This window comes from Jaminaea rosea, assembly GCF_003144245.1.
Source record: "Jaminaea rosea strain MCA 5214 unplaced genomic scaffold BDZ90scaffold_3, whole genome shotgun sequence".
In the NCBI taxonomy this organism is placed as follows: domain Eukaryota; kingdom Fungi; phylum Basidiomycota; class Exobasidiomycetes; order Microstromatales; genus Jaminaea; species Jaminaea rosea.
Window position 1 is genome coordinate 1,061,694 of NW_020289977.1, and position 19,477 is coordinate 1,081,170.

At 59.4% G+C, this 19,477-nt stretch overlaps 7 protein-coding genes across 7 annotated transcripts; 3 read left to right on the top strand and 4 right to left on the bottom strand.

Moving 5' to 3' along the window:
- Positions 1–394: 394 nt before the first annotated feature.
- BDZ90DRAFT_139392 (hypothetical protein) lies at positions 395–2,260 on the top strand. Its single transcript, XM_025503448.1, has 3 exons — positions 395–1,656; positions 1,747–2,088; positions 2,166–2,260. Exons 1-2 carry the CDS (start codon positions 517–519, stop codon positions 1,861–1,863), a joined length of 1,257 nt encoding a protein of 418 aa, XP_025363729.1. The 5' UTR covers positions 395–516; the 3' UTR covers positions 1,864–2,088; positions 2,166–2,260.
- Positions 2,261–3,178: 918 nt separating this feature from the next.
- BDZ90DRAFT_231117 (hypothetical protein) lies at positions 3,179–7,426 on the top strand. The gene has a single exon (XM_025505724.1). It carries the CDS (start codon positions 3,268–3,270, stop codon positions 7,372–7,374), a length of 4,107 nt encoding a protein of 1,368 aa, XP_025363730.1. The 5' UTR covers positions 3,179–3,267; the 3' UTR covers positions 7,375–7,426.
- Positions 7,412–8,196, bottom strand: BDZ90DRAFT_231118 (hypothetical protein). The gene has a single exon (XM_025505725.1). It carries the CDS (start codon positions 8,042–8,044, stop codon positions 7,424–7,426), a length of 621 nt encoding a protein of 206 aa, XP_025363731.1. The 5' UTR covers positions 8,045–8,196; the 3' UTR covers positions 7,412–7,423.
- Positions 8,197–8,511: 315 nt separating this feature from the next.
- Positions 8,512–9,669, bottom strand: BDZ90DRAFT_217976 (concanavalin A-like lectin/glucanase; the record flags this gene model as incomplete). The annotated part of the gene is made up of 2 exons (XM_025504345.1): positions 8,512–9,398; positions 9,486–9,669. The coding sequence occupies 2 exons, from the start codon at positions 9,667–9,669 to the stop codon at positions 8,512–8,514; spliced, it is 1,071 nt and encodes a 356-aa protein (XP_025363732.1).
- Positions 9,670–11,587: 1,918 nt separating this feature from the next.
- Positions 11,588–13,950, bottom strand: BDZ90DRAFT_139436 (hypothetical protein). The gene has a single exon (XM_025503449.1). The coding sequence runs from the start codon at positions 13,832–13,834 to the stop codon at positions 11,675–11,677; it is 2,160 nt and encodes a 719-aa protein (XP_025363733.1). The 5' UTR covers positions 13,835–13,950; the 3' UTR covers positions 11,588–11,674.
- Positions 13,951–15,337: 1,387 nt separating this feature from the next.
- On the top strand, positions 15,338–15,742 carry BDZ90DRAFT_206332 (hypothetical protein; the record flags this gene model as incomplete). Its single annotated transcript, XM_025503960.1, has 2 exons — positions 15,338–15,531; positions 15,610–15,742. Coding segments are annotated over 2 exons (327 nt in total), but the record flags the coding sequence as incomplete, so codon positions are not given.
- Positions 15,743–15,866: 124 nt separating this feature from the next.
- On the bottom strand, positions 15,867–19,349 carry BDZ90DRAFT_231121 (hypothetical protein). The gene is made up of 2 exons (XM_025505726.1): positions 19,118–19,349; positions 15,867–19,045 (listed from the first exon to the last, which is right to left on the bottom strand). The coding sequence occupies exons 1-2, from the start codon at positions 19,147–19,149 to the stop codon at positions 16,006–16,008; spliced, it is 3,072 nt and encodes a 1,023-aa protein (XP_025363735.1). The 5' UTR covers positions 19,150–19,349; the 3' UTR covers positions 15,867–16,005.
- Between the last annotated feature and the right edge of the window lie 128 nt (positions 19,350–19,477).

A 19,477-nucleotide genomic window follows, 5' to 3' on the forward strand; every position in this document is an offset into this window, starting at 1 on the left:
GCGGGGATTCATTAAACAAGGGCGAGCTCAACACCCTCAGAGCTCAGAGCGCAGCGGTAGCAGCGTCTGTTGCACAGCATCGTGACTGAATGAAAATCACGAGAAGGCCTCGGTTTCGTCGACATGGGAAAATGGGCCGGTCGATCCGACGACGCTTGACACCGCGCCATCCAGCGTTCGAGACGAGATGAGAGACCAGAGTGGATGAATGGGACGACCCCAATCGCCTTTAATGCCTTCCATCTACTTCTTTCTCGACATTTGGGCATCATTCGTCACCCTGCTACCAGCTCTCCCTCCTCCTCTTCCTCCTCACTTTCTACCCTCTCTCCTACATCGTCCTCCTCGTTCTCGGTAGAGCTGGAGTGACCTCGCCCGTCATCATCACAACCACTGCCGCTGCGAACGCCAGCGTCAAAGACGCCTCCGCCTCGCCGGCTCTACTGCTGGTCCGGCTCCTGCCGCCGCTGCTGTCGCTGCAGGCCTCAGTGTCACTGGCTTAGGTCGCCGCCGTGGATGACCTCTTCGTCATCGACGCCGGGCAATTCGCTCATCGGACCCTCGACGTCTTCAATACGACGGAAGCATGCCGCCGCTCATCGTACACACATGGCCTGCGTGCCTTGTCGCGATGCCAAGCACAAGTGCGATGGTGTTGCTCCACCCGTTGTCTTGTACGCCCCTCCAGGCGGTGCTAGTCGAGAAGCAGTCGTCAGCGAGCAGCCCTGCTCAAGATGCGCAGCTCAGTCACTGCCTTGCGTATGGCAGCCAAAGGCAAAGCTAGGCAGGCCACGCAAGGAATCGAGTGCAAGCATGCCTGGCTCTACATCAACAACATCCTCATCTTCTGTCATCAGCCCAGCCAGGCCGCTGGCACCTCTCTCTATACCAGCACCCACACCAGTGGCCGGAGCTTCCTCTGCTACTTCAGATTACTTCAGTTCTCCAGGTGCAGCGACGCGGTCTGCGCCCGTCACGCCAGCGGCATTAGGTCTAGGACTGAGCCAGCTGTTTTCACCTCCATCGGCGCCCACACCGGCACTTCACCCAATACTGAACACAAGCCATCGACCTATTTCCCGCTTCAACGTTCGGCCCGGTAGCCCAATCCGAGATGGTATCCAGGCCTACTTTGCTCTCGGACTGCGATGTTGTCTCGCCTTCCTTCCATCCTCTCGTGACACGATCGAGACTCTTCTGGACAAGTTTTCAACCACCATCGCCACTACGCCTTCGATGACAGCTCTGCCCTCCGAAGCTAGACGTGTCCTCTGTCTAGGTCGCACCCTCGCTGTCGTGGGTCTCCGCCTACGCGACGATGGTTCCGGCGGAGGGCCGCCAGCATCAATGAGAGCAGAGTCTGAAACATCAATGAGGGCCGCCATCTGGAATGACCTCTATCAATGCTCACGCCAGGACATCGACGAAGATCCGCTTGAGGCTACGGCCAACTCACCGCAGAACGTCGTCTTTGCTCTGCAAACGCTTCTTCTGGGCTCTATGCTCGAATACGGCCTGGGCGACATCCAACGTGCAAGGTCAATCATGGAAAGGGCCTTGAACATCATTGAGGTGCTCCGTATCAATCTCCTTGACGCTCCCGGCAATCAACCACAAGGAAGAGTCCCCGAGGAGTTGAGAAGGACCTTTTGGGAAGTGAGCAGCACCGCGCTTAGCGAGCAGTGACGATGGCATCAGCCCAAGTGAGTCGTGCTGACCTTCATCTTTATCTCGCCTGCATTCACGACCGCAGCTGTGCATCACGGATGTTCTTCTCTGCGTGGCCACGTCCGGCGACCCAGGAAGATGCTTTGTCAGGAGAGGCCTTTATCTCTCTGTCAATTTCCCGACCGAAGGCGATGAGAAACACGCTGACTCTAGGGCCGGCTACGAGCTACGCATGCGCTCAGCGTCGCTCCTGCTGGAATCAGTGCAAACCATTGGCCCGTCACATTCGGCCAAAGATCGTCTTTACAACCTCTTTGGAATCAGCAACGATCTCGACGGTCAGATAGCGATCCGCAGACAGACGGCGGCCTCGGACAGGTCCATCGAGATGGTGCACTCAGCCGTGTACATGGTCAATGCGTGAGTTTCTACCTCGCTCCATTAAGTGTCGAGACGATTGTCTAACGGCCTCATTTGCCTCCGTGTCCTTCCAATAGCGCCCGCATCCATATGGTCCGTGCCACACTCTTCTCGTCACTCGACTATGGCATTCACTCAAGCTCTCTCCAGCCAACTAACGAGCGCATCGACGGAGGTATGACGCATTTTGCTCAAGCTCAAGCCCTAGTCTGCATGGTTCAAGCTGCGAGCGAGATTGTCAGAGTCGGCGAAGAGCAGTCGAGCCAGGCACAACCACCTCTCGTCGGTTCCGTCGGGTACAATCCTCTCTACTGTAGCGTGCGCGTTGTCGGCGCCTTTGGATTGCTTGCTTTCATCACGATGCACGCCGGGGCTGCAGCCGCAGCAGCCTCTCTCGGTCAATCGACCGTGAGAGATAGGCGAGTCTGGGACACCGGCGCATCGGAGACGGTAAGAGACAGAAGGATTTACGAGACTGAAGGCGAGGATGGTCACGCAGGGAAAGGGCCGGGAGCAGGCATCGGTGGCGATGGCGGTGACGGGCGTCGAGACGATGGTACCTCAGGCTTCAACATGTCGCCTTCAGCAGGCGAGGCCAAGACAAAACTGGCAGAGACGCCTGCGGCCCTGACCATGATGTCGAGCGTATGGCCTGTAGCGGGCAGACTGGCCGTAGAGTCTGCAGGGCTGTGGGCCATTGGGTCGCAGGCCTACTAGCGAGAACGCCTCTTCAGGCGTAGTGGTCCATGGGCCATGAGCTCAGCTCAACATTTCCACATTAGCGGGAACATGTATCAGTATTCGTGTCGTCACAATTCGTATGTCGCAATGCATCCTGCATGTAGCAAATCATTCCACTGCGACCTTGACGTTTCATCTGGAGGAGAGCGAGAGCGGCGACGAGTGTGGAGTTGCTGCTGGGCGCGGAGTTCGATCTCTCACGTCTCGAAATGGACCGAGCGGGAGGCGGGAGGCGGATGCGAGGTGCAGGCGCAGATGGACATTGCCCGAAAGCAAGGCCAGGCAGGGGTGGAGCCTCGAAGTGGTGCAAGGCGATGAAGCGGACCGCTTCTGTTCCTCCTGACCGTCACTGCGACCGTGTTACATCGTCTCATTACCGCATCTCCCTCGCAGTGACGAGATAAGGCGGTAGCGCCAGCGATGACGACGATGAGCTCCATGCTGCCGTCGCTACCAGCTCAAGTGCTCGCAGCTCATGTCCAACACTCGGCCCTCGTAGCGGCTACATGCTACGATGTGACCATCGTAGCCTTCAACCGTCGCTACCGGCTGCATCGCATCTTCCTCGTCCAGTCGTCATTTTTCTCGTCGCTGCTTCAAGGTGGCTTCTCAGAAGGAGCCAAGTATCGAGCACCCAGCAAGAGCAACGCAGCACACGCAGACCTCGACGGCGCAGAGTCGAGTGACGGGTCGCAAGCAGCAGCCAACGTGCTGCATCTCACCTTTGATGATCCCAACATCACTCGACCGGCTTTTGAGTACTCCATCGCCCTCCTCTACGGCGCTCATCCTGACCTCATTCTTCCAGTGTGGGCTCGGCCGACTCCAACTCACCCGCTGTCGTCGACATGGCCTCCCACCTTCGCACTCGATACAACGACGAGCTCGGTACCTTCGAGCTCGATCTCTTCCGGCGGAAAGATGCCAGCTACTCCTCGCTTTCTGATCTCACTCCTGGCTACCAGTATCTATCTGGGAATCCCCTCGCTCACTTCATCAACGCTTACTCTCGTCCAGTCGTCCTTCACGCCGTACACCATCTCGACGTATCTGCGCTTTGCCCTTGGCCAGCCAATTGTTGGAGCCGGAACTCAAAGAGAAGAGGAAACATGGGACTGGGAGCTCGAGGGCCCTTGCTGGGGACTCGACGGTATTGGAAGATGGACAGGCGAGGAGGATCTTGAGGAACTCGAAGACGAAGAGGATGCAGATGTGCAATTCGTGAGCGAGCGTACGAGGGGCATGGCATTCGATACCAACATCAAGCGGGAAAGCAGCAACGATGAAGACGACGAGGAGGGAGAGGACAGCAAGGCTCGCAGCATCTCTCCTTTGCGTCGAGCCAAGCAGCAACAGGATACGAGCAACCCAGCCATGGCAGGTAGCGCAGACGCAGGGGCATCGGCCATGCCATCAGGACCCTCGGGATTGAGCGCAGCCTTGTCAGCCACCCCGGCTTTCGACTACGGCCCACTCTCGCATCGTATCGGCGAGGCATGTTTCTGCTACCTCTCGCGTTGGGGAGGCGAGATTGCCGCCGAGGAGCAGGACAAATGGATCCACGACGAGGCTAGGCTCGATGATCTGCTCAGGCGCGCCCAGCAGCAACAGCAACGGCCGCAGCAAGAGAGGCTCGTATGCGAGGCGACTGCGCCCTTTTGCCTGCCAAGAGGTCAGCTGCCGTCTCAGATTAGCGTCACAGCCGCGCCAGACTCGCAGAGCTCAGAAGTCTTGCCCGCAGCAACGATGGAATGGGACATTCCTGCACCACCGCTGTGTGTCTTCTCACACCCAAGCCTGTCGCACCGCGCTGCAGTACTGCGTGAGGATGAAGACTACCCACTCAGCGGAAGCGGACGCAGCAGGCAGTCAGCGTACGTCTTTGACGGCGACAGCGATGACGAACTAGCAGGCGTTGCGGCTCACACCCTTCAAGCTCAGCAAGATGAGCTGATTGACTTTGGGTCCAGCTCATCCCTCGGTATGACGTCGTCGCACCTCGTAGACCTGCTGGGATCCGACGCCTTCTTTGCTCGCTCGGAGTTGGAGCGATATGAGATTGCCAAGGACGTGGTAGCCATGAGGAGGGCTCAACGGTCTGCAGCGGCCGCCATTCTGGCCACGAGAAGGCAGAGCTTTGCGGGAGGGATGGACGACGAGCAAGAGAGCTACACCAGTTGCGCCTCGCAATCTTCGCTGCACCCATCGCCGCCAATGACGCGAGCCAGGCAGAGAGGCACGAGTGCCACGGCCGGTGCGAAGAGCACGCCGTCGACGCCAAGTCGTCAGGGACGCGCACACGGTCGCGAGCAGACAATGGACCTCGACGAGTCTACAGCCGATATCGATGTCCAGGAAGTAGACGAGGACGACGGACACTACACCCGTCTGTTCCGTGAGGGCATCTACTACTCACACCTGAGTTTCGGCGATCTCAAGCGAATCAGTCAAGAAGCAGCAGCAGCCGCTTCTGCTGCGAGCGATGAAGATGAGGATGACGACGACAGCGTAGGAGGTGACGGAGAGGATCGGCACAATGTCGGCAATTACGTCTCTGGCTTCTCATCCTCGTCACGACGACAAAGTACAGGAGCCAAGCGCAGGAGGAGAACACGCAGCATCCCACCAGCAGCGCCACTTGAGACGCTGCAAGCTGCACTATGGGCAGGGAATGAGCTCAAGAACCATATCCTCTCGAGCTCAAATGTTCATGACCCAGCTCTTGGCGCTACGCAGCCCCCTTTGAGTCCAGACAGCATCCGTCGCGGCCTGGCATACACGGCCGAGGGCAGCAGCCTCGACACGGCCGCGGGTACCACCGCGATCGCAGGAGGAGCCAGCGGTGCTGGCGGCGGAGCAGCGATTGCCAGGTCTACAGGCGCCGCAAGCGCAGCAGGAGCGGATGTCGATGAGTCGCTGCTAGGCATCTCGAGCCCGCTGCGCCACTTTGCTATGGCCCTCAAGCATCAAGGGGAGCGACGTCGCGGAGCTGGCTTCAGTCGAGCTGGAACGCCAAGCAGTCCCTTAGCCACTCCCTCTCGCAGCGGCAGCGCGGCTCAAATCCATCGTTATCGTGCGCCGTCATCGCTCGGCGGTCTGACCTCCTCGTCACCGCTTGGTGGCACCTCTACGTCCTCATCGTCCTCTTCCCTACTCTCAAAGCGCTACTTCTCCGTTCCCGTCGACGACACAATTAGGTACGGTGAATTCTTTGCCGGCTTGCTGACGGGAGCAGCAGCTGCGGCCGCGGCCGCTCAGCAGCAACAAAATGCTGTGGGAAGCAATGCAACTCAGCCGCCCCTGCTCGTGGACCAACATTCCCACGAGGCGACTGGTCTAGCAGCCATGCGTGATCCGCTGGCCCTCGCAACTACCACGCCGACGACGTCTAGCGGCGCAGCGGCCTCAGCAGTAGCAGCCACGGGATCCTCACACGGCGCCAATGACTCTTTTCTCGCTCAATTAGGCTCCATACTCGTCGGCGGCCCCTTCTCGGATACAAAGCGGAATCGCCCTAACCTGTACGGGCTCCGCAACAAGCTCTGCAAGGGTCGAGCATTAGGTCGTGTCGCGGCAGAGGTAGGGCTACGTCGTGCGGCAGAGAAGCGCGGCGATGATGAGGGGGATGATGAGGATGAGGATGAGGTCGACAAGGCTTCGACTGCTCCAACAAAGTCGCTCAATGACGCTGCCATCGAAGGTGGCGCTGATGGTAGCGGTATAGGGAGTAGTGGCAGTCCGAGTCACGGCGGCTTCCTCCTCACGCGACTGGAGCGACGCCACTGGACTGGATACGAGCCTATGCGCGTCGGCGTAGAGTACTATGGACTCGATCTCCTCGAGGAGAAGCAACGTCTTTACTCCCCCTCTTTCTTTTACGCGGGCAGCGTATGGAACCTCTATGTGCAGACGGCCCGCAAGCCTCGGGGCACGCAGCTTGGCGTCTACCTGCACAGGCAGAGCCCACTCGAGCCCTTACCACCTGCGAGTGCTCATCCCGACGAAGTGGCCCTCTTCCATCATCATGGTGGCCTATCTGGACAGGGCAGGCAAGAAACGTCAACGTCGGCTTCGTCACCAGCTACGAGCAATCCAAGCAACAGCTTCCTGCCCGGCGGGCCACGGCGACGGGCCAGCTCAACGCGCACAGCAACGACTTCGTCACAGCAGCAGCACGGTGGCGCAGCACACGGCGCAGCAGCCTGGCATTCCTCTCAACCCCAACCACACGGCACCCTGCCCAACAGCGGGATAAGCGCTCACCTGGTAGGCCCTCCAGTCTTGCCTGGCGTCTCCCCACCGATTCCCTATCGTGACCCGCGAAAGATGGTCCGCGTCTACTTCTCCATCCACTGTCATAGCCCCTTGGGCAACTCGCTCACGCGATTCGACTCAGGACCGGATAGGTTCAGCGAGTCGCAAAGCTGGGGATGGAAGAGTAGCTCCTTGATGGGGATCTGGGAGCTGGAGGGAGGACGATTGGCGGGTGGGAGAAGCGAGGCTAGTGAAGGGTTCCGATGTGTGGTGACGCTAGGCGTCGTCTAAGGTTGGCAAGATTGCTCTGAGCTCGTGCCTTCAATGACATCAAATCTCATTATTTGAACTTCGCAGCGTGATAGCTTGCCCGTCGCCTTTCCTCCTCCTTTCTCTTTACCCTCTCAAAATGCCTAGCATACAGCCACGCCTCCGCCGCCACAACTACTGTCCCGCTGAGCATGCAAAGTAGCACTTTCACTTCCACCGCCGTACCAATCTGTGCGCAGCAGAACCATAATGCGCAGACGACGCCTACGCAGGAGAAGAGGATGTTGAGAAGGGCAGACAGGTGAGAGGAGGTCTCCCGCCAGTCGTCGGACTCGTTGAAGAGGCCGGCTTTAGAGGAATGAATGCTATTGTGGCTGGTAGACTCGCCGCTGAGCATGCGACGATACTCTTCTTCTTCGTTCTGGCGCCTGATTTGGGCAAGACGAGCGTCCAGCTCTGGAGGACGAACGTAGGAGGAGGTGCGCGGAGGTGCGTGGTGTAGCTTGCAGCCTCGGAGGAGGGAGTCGAGGGATGCGGTTCGCGAGCTACTTGTGGAGGACTTGTCAATACTAGAGAGCGCAGAGACGAGGACGCTGTGATCTACGACGTCTGGTAGTGATGAAGGCCCCGGACCATCTTGAGCATTGAGGAGGAGAGAGCGCGTCTGCGCTGAGAGCTCGAGGAGGACCATCCTTGCGATGCAGGAACAAGCCCTACGATCACTCAAGTGAGCCTCTGCAAGGATCGCAAAGATAGAGGTTGCTTTTGCTGCTATCTTGGCATGCCCCTTGATATCCAGCAAGGGATCTCGCGGCTAGCTGAGTCAAAGTTGATGGCAAGGAGTGAAAGGAGCAATGTCGAAATCTCAAGGCGTGCAGGGGCCAGGTCGTCAGGAACCACGTGGCTGAGGGTCACCTCTACGGCTTGGCAGGCAGGCAGGCAGATTGAACTCCCGAGTCTCAGTCAGCTGATGATGGGATTGGGATAGCATGATCAATGCGAACAGTGACTGGATACGATAAATCTATGGGGAGGAACTCCACGCCAGGAAAAGGGAAGAGTGGCAAAGAGGGAGCAATGCCGTGCTAGTCCGCAGTCTTCACCACGACAACCCAGGACCGCGCATCACCGTGGCTCTATTGCTCAATGCCCTCCAATCTAGATCGTCGTCTTTCTCTTCGTAGGTACGACCCTCGGCTCTCCCGTCTCCGAGTCCAAGGCGCCACCCGCAAAGCTCATCGCCGGACTGCTGCCAATGCTAGCCGGCGTGTCGCACTTGACATCCAGGCTCTTGACGGTGACGGTGAATGCCTGCTTTCCATCAACCTTCTCTGCCTTTGACCAATCTGGCTTCCCACCAGACCAGGCTCGAGTCCCAGGCGCATTGCCCGGGCAGCCGGCACACCAGATTGACAGCTGGACGCGAGCTGGAGTAGCTGGGTAGGCGTAGTGGGCTGCCGTCTTCTTCGTCTTGGCTACGCGGCGCGAGCTGCGAGCGATGGTGCGGACTACCTTGCCGTCGACACTCCAGTGAATTGTCGTCGGAGACCACTTGATCGTGTACGTATGGAAGTCCGAGGTGGTAAATGACTTGCCGCCCATAGCAGACGCAGGAATTGTCTCTGCGTTTGCATCATTGTCCGACGTCTGACCCCGGTAAAAGGCATTGGTCTGTACCTCGTGGCGATTGGCTGTCGTGAACTCATAGTCGAGTTCGTCGTGTGTAGGCGACATGAGGATCATGGTTCCTACGATGCCCGCATTGTTGGTGTGCTTGAATGTGGCGCTCACTTCGCCGTAGTAGAGGTAGCGAGTCGTGGAGAGTTGTGTGCCGACGTCTTGGTTGGCCTTTGTGAGCTGCATGACGGCACCTTCGTTGGTGAGCTTGATGTTGCCCGAGTCGAGGGTGAGTGGGGCGAGAGAGGCGTCGCCGTTGAAGCCCTTGAGGTTGACCCAATGCTTACGATTGTCGGTGAAGTCTATGTGCGTGTTTTGGCAGGTGGGCATTGCTGCGCAGGAGGAAGGGGAGAGGGAGCCGATGGGGTCTGCATTGGGGGGACAGCGGTAGAAAGAAGTAGCGAGGTGAGCATGGGACTCTCGGCTACGTCGCGCCCGTGGTGTCGTGCACTCACTGCAGTTGGCGAGACAGTATTCTGCTGATGAGCCGCAGTAGCCTGATGACGAGCAGCAGGGTGCATCACGGCCGCACTTGTTATTGGCAGAGCAGACTGCTCGGGCTGGGCTCGCGTTGAGAGTGAGGCATAGCAAGCCCACCAAGGCGAGCGTCGCAAAGGACGAGGAGAGGAGAGAGCGCATGGCGAGTAGGAGTGGGGAGGAAGAAGGGTGGTGGCGAAGAGTGACGTGGGGGCCTAGGCTAGTGAGAGGGGGGAGACGATGTAATGATGACGAAGAGGACGGAAGACGTCGAGGACGGTAGAGACAGAGTGAGGGTGGCTGAAAAGAGCGTGGGTGTCGTGAGGACGTGATGAAGTCACCTGCTGTTATCGAGGTGAAATGAGGGCCTGGTCTATGGAGGTAGAGGAGGTGGTCTTGATGAGGAAGAGGGAAGAGCAAGACAAGGACAGGGGATGAGGTGCAAGAGAAGGGAAGACGCAATGGAGAGGGAGCAGATGAAGAAGAGAGGAGCCGAATGAAGACAGGGCAAGCAGTCTCGCCCATTTCAGGGTCCCTTCTCGTCGACCCGCCGGTAGCTCCTAACACTCGCTGCCCCTCTCTCACTCATCAGACCAGCAGCTGATCACCGATCAATCCCTTCCATCGCAGGTCTCACCGCCCACGCATACCTCACGGCTTCATCACAAGCAGCTCTTCGTCCTGGGTCGTCCGGCTTGCCGGCTTGGATCAGTCAGAGGCTGCGCCGCCGCATGAGCGGAGACTTGTTTTGGAGTGAAAGAAGGTGTCGAAGGAAGGCGGCGCACGGCTTGCCTCGCGTCGTGAGTCCGCGGCCGGCGAGCGGAGACGGATCTCGACAGGCCAGAGGAATGTCTGCCGCCGGTCGAGTTCAGCCACCAGACACGCGCAGCGTGAATCACAAGAGGGAAGCAACGTTGAGCAGGGGGATGAGGATGGCGATGATGGCAACGTGGCAAAAAAGTCAGACGAGGGCTAAGCTATGCAAGTGTGACGCTTTCTTCTGATTGAGGATTGACATTCATTCTTCGTTGTTTCGCTATTAGCCTCGCCTTCCTCCTTCTCCCTTTTTCAACCTCTTACGACCACCATGTACCCTACTTTCGCTTCATTTTGACTTGTTCTTGTTGGGATTCTTTGTGCCGGTGCTAATTCTGTCTTCATCTATATATACCTTTTGATCTCGTCCAGTGGGGCAGTCCATCTTTTCGCTTGGCCTCAGCGCTAGTCGGCTATGCGCTGAAAGCGGCCCCACCACCAATAGCGGCACGCTGGGCTGCTCTCTGTATAAGGCTGGCCAGCTCCTGCTCGTCCTTGACTACGCGCTTACTGCTCAGGCTGAATTCGAGCTCCATGTACGACGGTGGAGGAGCGGCGATCCGCCCAGAAGCCTGAGGAGGAGCGGAGGCGGCAACGTCGCTGCCAGTCGAGTCGGTCGGCGTCCTCGTGCCGGCTACGGCATCCTCAAAGATGTCGTCATCGTGGTCGCTGGACCCTGAACCGGAGGGAGATGCGGGACGAGTCACGATGCTGTTCACACCTTGCTGGGTAGCTACGTCCGAGAGGGCGCGACGACGAAGGAAGAGCTTGAGCTTGCGAGGGGCCGAGTCCGAGTCCGAATGGTCCATGGAGCCCCTGTCATCCTCCCCGAGGAGGATGAGACCCTGCTGCAGGTGCTCAGCAGCAGCAGCAGCGGCCGCAGCCACATTGGCCGAGGAGCCAGGCCCGCCCTTGGACCAGGATGTAATACCGCCTGTCCTGTGACGCGCGATGAGCGAGCTGTCCGACTGCATGCGACGAAGCATCGGTCGTTTCGCCTCGTGTCGAGAGGGCGTCTTCGCCGCACTGTCATCGAGCGAGCACTGAGGCAGCATATCGGTGACATCATCCATCATCTGAGCTGCGATGTTGTGGAGGTGATGCTCGGTGCTGAGAGCCAAGTCGTCTGCGGAGAGATGCGAGGACGGGGCGCCAGAGCCGCCATCGATGCCTGTCATCTCTTCGTCCTCTTCCCCGTTGGCGTTCTTGCGGCGCCTACGACCAAAGAGGTTCGCAAGGGGATTTGTGCTCGACGTTGAGGCGAGGGGGTCGAATAGAGAGCCGATGGATGCGCTGGCTCTGCAAGCAGGAGAAGAGTAGACGGGGAGGAGTCAGATCAGTATTCGTTGCTTCAAGCATGCCTTCCCCTCTGCCTCCTCGCCGTAACGCACCCGCTCATCGGCCCCAGTCTTGTGATGCCCATGCGTGGAGCATCGGCCGATTGCACTCCTCCCGATCCGAACAATGCAAAGCCAGCCAGCAATGCCATCAAGGCCATGCTGCCTGTCGTCTTCTTCGAGGATGCTGAAGCAGGAGCGGCAACAGCGGCCGAAGAGGATGCGGAGGATGTTGATTGGCTGCTCTCCGGCGCAGGACCGGGATTGACTCTCATGGAGGCAGGGGCAGAGCTAGCAGCAGCAGCAGCAGCCTGCTCCGTCAGCGGCCCCTGCTCCACTGTGGGAGTTGAGGCCATGTCGACGTCCTTTGCTGACATCTGAGGCGCAACGGTTAGCGAGAGGCCGCTGTTGTCGCGAAAGATGCGCTGCTGCGGATGATGAGCCGCCCAGGGATAGTAAAGAGCATCTTGCGGCTCGTGAGGCCCGAACGAGGGCATGCCGTGCGGCGGTGGTGCCATTCCAGGGTACGGAGCTGGGCCGAAGGGCACAGGCGGGGGTACATGGGCTCGAGCTTCAACAAGAGCGGCCTGCAAGGCAGACTCGCGCTGCTCGGCAGCCTGAAGCTGGGCTCGCAGCTGGTCGATGGTTGTCTGCTGCTCTGAAGTCGAGTTGCCCTCCTCCCGCTCGCGCTTGGACCCTGCACCGCCGCCGCTCTTGGTACTGGCGGCGGGCGAGGAGCGAGACTCGGCATTTTGGCGCGAGCTGTCGCTAAGGGTGCTGTGCGTGCCGTTGGCGATGGACTCCTCCGTAGGCGCGATGGACGCTCCCTTGTTGTTGATGATCTGCTCAAGGCAGTCGCGCACGTCGGGGCACTCGCCCGTGAGGATAGCAGCCATGGCCGACTCGTCAATACGGTCTACGCCAGCCTCTGTTCCAGCGATCGACTCCCACATCTTCCACGTCAACCGACAGATGCTCTTGCATTGCTTCTCGAGCATCTCGAATTGCTCACGCTTGCGCTGGCGTGAGAGGAAGGCAGCGGCGCGGTTCTTGACTAGTCGAGCCTCGCGCTTGGTGAGTCCAGATGTGTCAGGAGGGATGAAGAGGCTCGAGTGAGTCGCAGAAGTGTCGATGACTGGGAACGGCTTTCCAGACTCGGTGACTTGACTGGCTGACGGAGGAGGTTTCTTCGACTTGGCAGCCGGCTTGCGACCAGAGGTGGGTGATGATGCTCGCTCTGGAGAAGCAGCGCCGTCGGTGGCAGAGGAGTGGGCTGCGCCGTCCTCTGCGGAGGCGACTGACGCATCTGCAGCGGTAGTGTCTGCCTCGTTGCTGGTGCTGTCCGTAGACGCCTCTTCTTTCTGCGCAGGCTCGGCCGTATTGTTGCCGTCGGTAGTGGTTGTAGCTGGCTCCGACTTGTTGTTGGCTGCGTCGACAGGGCCACTGGAATTAGCGGCAGCGGCGGTGGCAGCAGCAGCAGTGGCGGCAGCCGTGCTCTTCTTCTTCGACGCCTTCTTTGGCTTGGGCACAGGATCGATTTTACGCTTCTTCTCCTGTGGAGGCGTGGTGCCGTCCGTCTCCATGGCATCAGGTGCAGATGCAGGAGCTGGCACTAGAGGGGGCGCAAGAGCGGGACCCATCTCAGCAGGCAAGTTCGCATTCATCGCGGGGAAAGGATGGCCGTAGGTATCGGGCTCCATTTTGACGAAGGGCTGATGAGGGTAAGCTGGGAAGAAGGGCGCAGGCTGTTGAGCCCGAAGGTCGTCGAGAAACTGAGGCGCAACATCGTGCATGCTCAATGACATGGATCGCTGGTGAGCTCCAGCGTGATGAGGTTGAGCAGGCAGATTGAAGCTGTCGTCGAGAGGTTTGCGCCAAGCCGATTGCGAAGGGACGAGGGACGCGTCGAGGCCTGATCCGCGATGCTGCTGCTCGTCCTCCCAATCGAAGCTAAGGTTGTGGAGGGACGATCCCATGGGCTGCGATAAGCTCAAACCCGAAGCAAGCTTTGGGGTGTTGGGCAGGGACATGGTTTGGTGGATACCACTCTCGACAGACGAGGTGAAGGATGTCGTCGCAGCCTCCGAGGGCGTTGATGACGAGTCTCCGACAGCATCTTCATCGATGAAGGACTCAAAGTCGGCGTCGGCTTGAGGGAAAGCCGAGACGCTCATGGGAGACGGAGAGTATGTGATGTGGTGTTGTTGGTGATCTCACTTTTGATTGGAAGAACGCGCCGGCGATTAGGCTGGCGAGCTGCGATGTGTTGATGAGGTTGTGAAGTGGAGTTGATGGAGTTCGATTGGACCAGCCAAGTTGTACGTATCAAGGCGAGTACAGTCGACGAAAGTAGAAGCCGGAAGTCTTGCGTGATATCGAGCAGCTGATGACAGGAGGGACGTGGGGATGGGGAAGAAGGGGAGCGAGCGCGATCCAGAGGAAAGCGGGGGAGCGGCCGCTGAGGGGTGTTGGGTTGTCGTGACGATGGGTGACGGCGAGAACGGTCGTTGCACGGACGCTACACAACTCGTTGCTTCACTTGCGTTTGATGACTACGAGTCGTTCAAAGCAATGTGACACGAGAAGATCAAGGGGGGCCGAAACGGGAGTCGTTGAGTTGGTCGTCGTGATCGTCAATGGGAAAAGAGGGTGAGAGGGAGGGGAGGAAGGGAAGATCCAGGACCTGAGTTTGGCGCAAGCGGCAGCCCAGGCGGCGCGGGCGGTGAGGGGTTGGCCTGAGAGAGGAGGCCGATCAAGGCTCGGGGCGGCGGGCAGGCAGTCCCCTCTCGCTCTCGGCGATGATCACGACGATGCGCACCGAGAGGCACAGGAGCAGAGGTCTTCGCGGGCTAGGAGCTGCAGGGGGTTGGAAGACGGCACCAGACCACAGGACCGATAGCCAACGACCGCACAAGCCAGGCCTAATTCAAGAAAGAGGACAAGGCGGCGCCCCGTATGTCATTGGACGCCCTAGGTTGCGCCGCCTTTTTCGTCATTATCCGATGATCAGCGATCATGCCGGCTTGCGTCGATCAGACGAAGACGATAATGCGCGCTCAGGGGTATTCAACACATCGTGGGTTAGCGCCTTTGTCGTGGTGAGAAGGGGTGGCAAGGGGTGACGTTAGGGCCAGGCCAGACCGGAGCAAAGCTTCCTGCCCGCCTTGCGTGTCCAGCCTCCACAGTAGGGCGAAGTGCGGACGCGAGCGTAACGCTGCGTAGCTCGAGATGGCTGCACGAATCGGGAAATCCACTGCCGTTGCGGCTGCCAAGGCTTGAAAGGCGACGAGTGGCATTCTGTTGAGGATTGATGCCCGCAAGAAGGTAGCTCCACCCACAGCCATCGAGTGAGCTTGATAGAGAGTCAGAGACATCGGTCCCACTGCTTGTCTCTCGCGCAAGTCTCATTCTCGGGACAGGCATGCACTCGTCACGCCAGATTCGAGCTGTCATGCTTTGTTCTCCAGCTTCAGACACAGAGCTACGAACCGATTCAATCGATGCGAAAGATCGCATCGCTCGTGCCTTGTGAGTGAGTTAGCCAAGCCCCGTAGCTGAAGGCATTCCCACGTGGTTCCCATTCCTGCTTCCGTCCGCTCGTCTCCACCATTGCAAGATCGTCGGCCCCGCCTCCTTCCCGCCACTTCCTCACGACCTCACCGCCAACCTCGAACACAATGAGCTTCGGTCGCCCACCCGGCTTCAGCATGTCCACGGTCTTACCGCCGGACCGTGGCTCCTTCCCGCTTGATCACGAGGGGGAATGCAAGCAGGTCATGACCGAGTATATGCGATGCATGAAGGAGAATCGTCAGGACAACGGGAAATGTAGACACCTCAGTAGAAGGTATTTGGAGTGTAGGATGGAGAAGTGAGCGCCAGAGAGGACTGCTGAAGCAAGGCTGTGTGAGCGATGCAGCTGACTTTCTGGCCATCTTCGCGCGTGCAGAGGACTAATGGAGAAGGACGAGATGAAAAATCTGGGCTTCCAAGGGAACGAGGAACCTGCTAGCGTCAAGGCGGCGCAGGCAGCTGCGCAGGCATCGGCGGCATCGTCCGGATCGTACTCATCACAGACGCCACCGCCACCGCAGCAGCAACGGCAGAGAATATGAAACTAAACAATGATGAGCTCATGACAGACTGAAGCGGGGGTGATCGAGTGAGAGGCGTAGCAAGCTGACTCACGCTCACGCTCAGGCGATGGGAGTGACAATGAGTAGAAGTACACATAAAGGGAGAGAGGCTCACATATGCTAGACCGGGAGCAGAGCTCTCAAGTAGAGGGCGTATCGGTACCAAAATTGAGCAGTCGCGCCACCCTCCCTCATCCGGCGATGCCACGTCAATCGAATGCGCTCAACAGCCAGAGCTCCAAATCTAAGAATCCTTTCCCGGGCACCTTGACCAGCACCTTCCTCTGTACGCCGCCACTCTGCCCAAAAGAAGTGGAAGCGCGATGCAGCTCCAACAGCTTACACATAGCTGCTGGCCCGCCACCAAACGAGTAGCGACACCTCACCTCCTTGCCCGGCCCAGTCTCCGTCTTCACTCCCCGTGGGAGATGCTCGTCCAACCGGGTGAGAGGCACGCCCAGGGCATTGGTGACCGTACTGACGGCCACGTCCAGCGCATCATTGGGATTTGGCCTGTACGCGGCCGCGTTGGGCGCAATGGCGGAGAAGGATGAATGGCCGGAGCGCTCAGAGAAGGTCGGGGTTGCAGCGCCGTCCCTCACGCTCCCCGCGGGCGTCATTCCTGATGCACTACGCGGTACGCCTGAGAGACGGTTGCTTGCAGTGCGGGCTGTTCGATAGTTGGCAACCGAGGACGAGACTCCGCCTCCCACCGATTGGGCGTAGATGCTGCGGGTGGATGTGGCGCCAGAGTCGCCGCTGGCACCTAGGACGCTGAGTGGGCGAGCATGGGGGATCTTCGCAAGGGCAGACGCGCTCAATGGCGTTGTACGGCCAGTGCCAGTGCTCGTGCTGCTGTACCTGCTGCCACTGGTCGACGAGGAGAGGATGCTCGACGCGGGAGAGCGAGGATTGGAGCGCGTGGTTGGTGGTCTACTCGCAACGGACGACGCCCCAGCAGGCATAGCGGACACTCTGCGGCCAGCCGCCGAAGTCGATGCAGCCCCCGTCGACGGCTTCGAGTACACACTCAAGCGCTGCACCCTCGCCGCCATTATGGGTTCAGGGGTCTGCATAGTCGATCGACTCGCGCCACCAAATCTCCGCGGCGTGCCCATTCCAGCGGCGCTGGAAGCTTGCGAAAGCGAAGATCCTGGTCGGTCGTACACCTCGCTACCCCCAGCAGACGAAGGGAATGAGAAAGTCGGGATACGACTCTGCCTCCTTGCTGCTTTGAGGTCTGGATCGACGTGCGTCGTAGCAGACGAAGGCGGGCGATAGTGCGCGGGAGTGTAGTTGCCTGAAGCTGAGCCCGGCCGGCTTCTGGCCATGGAGAGGGTCTCCATCGATTCATCGCCGATGCCGTTGCTTTCGTAGCTACCGCCGCCAGCGCTAGCGCCGCCCAGGACGCGCGACGCCCGTTTCTCTGCGAGTGGCGATGCTCCAAGCGCTGAGGCTGGCCGAGTGTATCGAGCTTCTTGCGCAGCCACAGGCGGCTCGGAGCCTGCTCTGAGCGTGCGAGGAGGGACGCCGCGTTGCGGTGTGATGCGGGTACTGCTGCTACTGCCGGCACTGATGGTGCTGTCCATCGAGTTGAGCGGGGTAAGCCCTTCATCTTTCGACCTGAAGCGGAAGCTCGAAGGAGGGCGAGAGGTGAGGGTGTGCGAGACCCGCTTGGCTGGCGAGGCTTGCGAGTCCGGCAGAACAGAGTTCCTACTCAATGGACTGGAACGAAAAGAGGGGTCTGTCGTGCCCGCTGTCTGCCTGAGCACGCCGGGGCTGCGCTCTGCTGATCGCAGCAATCTTGGCTCGGGCGAGACGCTGGCTGATGCTGAGCGATTGTGGCGACTTGGCGGGGTTTGAGCTGGTCTTAAATTGAGCAGAGAAGAGGCAGAGGGACTTGAAGTCATCCCGCTGCGCATGGGCGATCCCGTTGTTGGTGGCGTACCCGCTGCGGCTGCCGCCGATACCAGTCGGCGTGTGCTCTTGAGCGGCTTAGGTGGCGCTGGAGGGGACAGAGGCGGAGTCGCGTTGGGACCCAAAGCTGGCGTACGCATCCTGCTCTTTGAGGGGAGCCCAGGCGTGAGCCTGCTTTGCGCTGAGGAGCTGACCCCAGACTTGGCCGGCGTAGAAGGAGACGACAGCTGCGGGCTCGACTGTGAGACCACCAAGCCTCCATCTGCGCCGCCTCTCCCAATCATGGCTGTCTCTATCCTCTTGAGCTCTCGATCCATCCTGGAGCTCTTCTGTCGCAGCATTGACCATCTCGTCTTGAGCTCGGCAAACTTGCGCAATAGCATGCCGTGGCTCGTGGCGCGTTCTTTGAGACTGCGCTCGAAGGCGGCGAATGTCTGCTCGATGGCAGGGTAGTAGTAGTTGCGCTTCGTCTTGAGCGTCTTCTTGACGGCATCTAGACGTTGCACGATCTCGTGTGACTCCTCGTCATCACGGCCGCCTTTTGCACTGCGATGGTCCTCGACGAACTTGGCTGCCAATGCAACCGCCTTCTCCAGGCTGTCCATCAGGCCCTCTGCCTGAGTGCTGGCCGAGTTGAAATGGCTCATGTACTTGTCATCGCGCAGCTCCTTCTTGAATGTCTCGACCTCGTCTTGTACAGCGTCCCAGTTGCGGGCCAGTGCTTGGTACTGCTGCTTGTGGCTACGTTGACCAAGTGTCACGCCCGGCAGAGCGAAGTCATCGTCATCATCGCTGTCGCTGCCAATGCCGCCCTCTGAGTCATGATGGCTGATGACCGTCGTATCACCTGTGGCCTCCTCGTCGGCGCGCACGGCTACCTGTAGCTGCTGCACGATACGGGAGATGGTCTCGAGCTGGTCGTCGATGCGAATGACTGCCAACTGCATTTCATCATTCGTGGGCTGCTGGCTGCTATGCCTCTTCTCCTCGAGCTCGAAGAGCGTGCTGCGGACGCTCGTAATCTCTGAAGTTGCTGTGGCAATCTCATGCGCAAGGTCGATGCCATGCTGCGTCCCGCCGAGAGGCGAAGGGCTGCGACGAGGTGACCGAGAAGGCCCGGGCTTAGTGTCCTCGGTCAGGCTCAGATTTTGGATGGAATCAGCGAGGTCTGCTGTTGAGGCAGCGAGTGGAAGGCCGTCTGCTGTAGCTGATCCTTCCGGAAAGTATGACGATGCTCTATTGGGGGTCATGGAGGCAACGGGGCTCGAGGCGATGGCGATGGGGCTGGTTGGAGAGGAAGAGGAGAGGTCGCTGAGGCCTGCGGATGTTGACCTAGGTGAGTGGGGATATCGTAACAGTTAGCCGACGAGGGGCACGAAGCTGAGAGTGCACTCAAGGACTTACCTGGGCAGTCGCTTTGATGGAGTCAACGACATGGAAGGTGGAGAAGTAGGCCCGGCATTGTCATGAGGCCATCGTGCCAGGACCGAAGGAGACGAGCGCGACGTGACGGGAGAAGGTGATGGCGCTGCCGCTGTCATGCCAGGCCCAGTGGCTGGAGCACTCGATGTGGTTGAGTTGGCGACTCAGAGATGGATCCTGAGTGGGAGCAAAGAGGTTGGGAAGCAGGCCGTGATCATCGTCGTGGACATGCAGCCGTACACGGGCCAACTCGACTCAACTCGACCCGCTCTCGACCCGCTCCCGTCTGCACTTGGAGGCGGACAAACCAAAGGCGGCGGCAGCAGGCGCGACGCGTTGAGA

Coding starts and splice junctions, on each gene's coding strand:
- BDZ90DRAFT_139392 (XM_025503448.1), top strand. CDS start 517: ATGACCTCTTCGTCATCGACGCCGGGCAATTCGCTCATCGGACCCTCG. Junction 1,657..1,746: donor TGAGAAGGACCTTTTGGGAA/GTGAGCAGCACC, acceptor CCTGCATTCACG/ACCGCAGCTGTGCATCACGG.
- BDZ90DRAFT_231118 (XM_025505725.1), bottom strand. CDS start 8,044: ATGGTCCTCCTCGAGCTCTCAGCGCAGACGCGCTCTCTCCTCCTCAAT.
- BDZ90DRAFT_231121 (XM_025505726.1), bottom strand. CDS start 19,149: ATGTCGTTGACTCCATCAAAGCGACTGCCCAG. Junction 19,046..19,117: donor CCATCAAAGCGACTGCCCAG/GTAAGTCCTTGA, acceptor CCACTCACCTAG/GTCAACATCCGCAGGCCTCA.
- BDZ90DRAFT_231117 (XM_025505724.1), top strand. CDS start 3,268: ATGCTGCCGTCGCTACCAGCTCAAGTGCTCGCAGCTCATGTCCAACAC.
- BDZ90DRAFT_139436 (XM_025503449.1), bottom strand. CDS start 13,834: ATGAGCGTCTCGGCTTTCCCTCAAGCCGACGCCGACTTTGAGTCCTTC.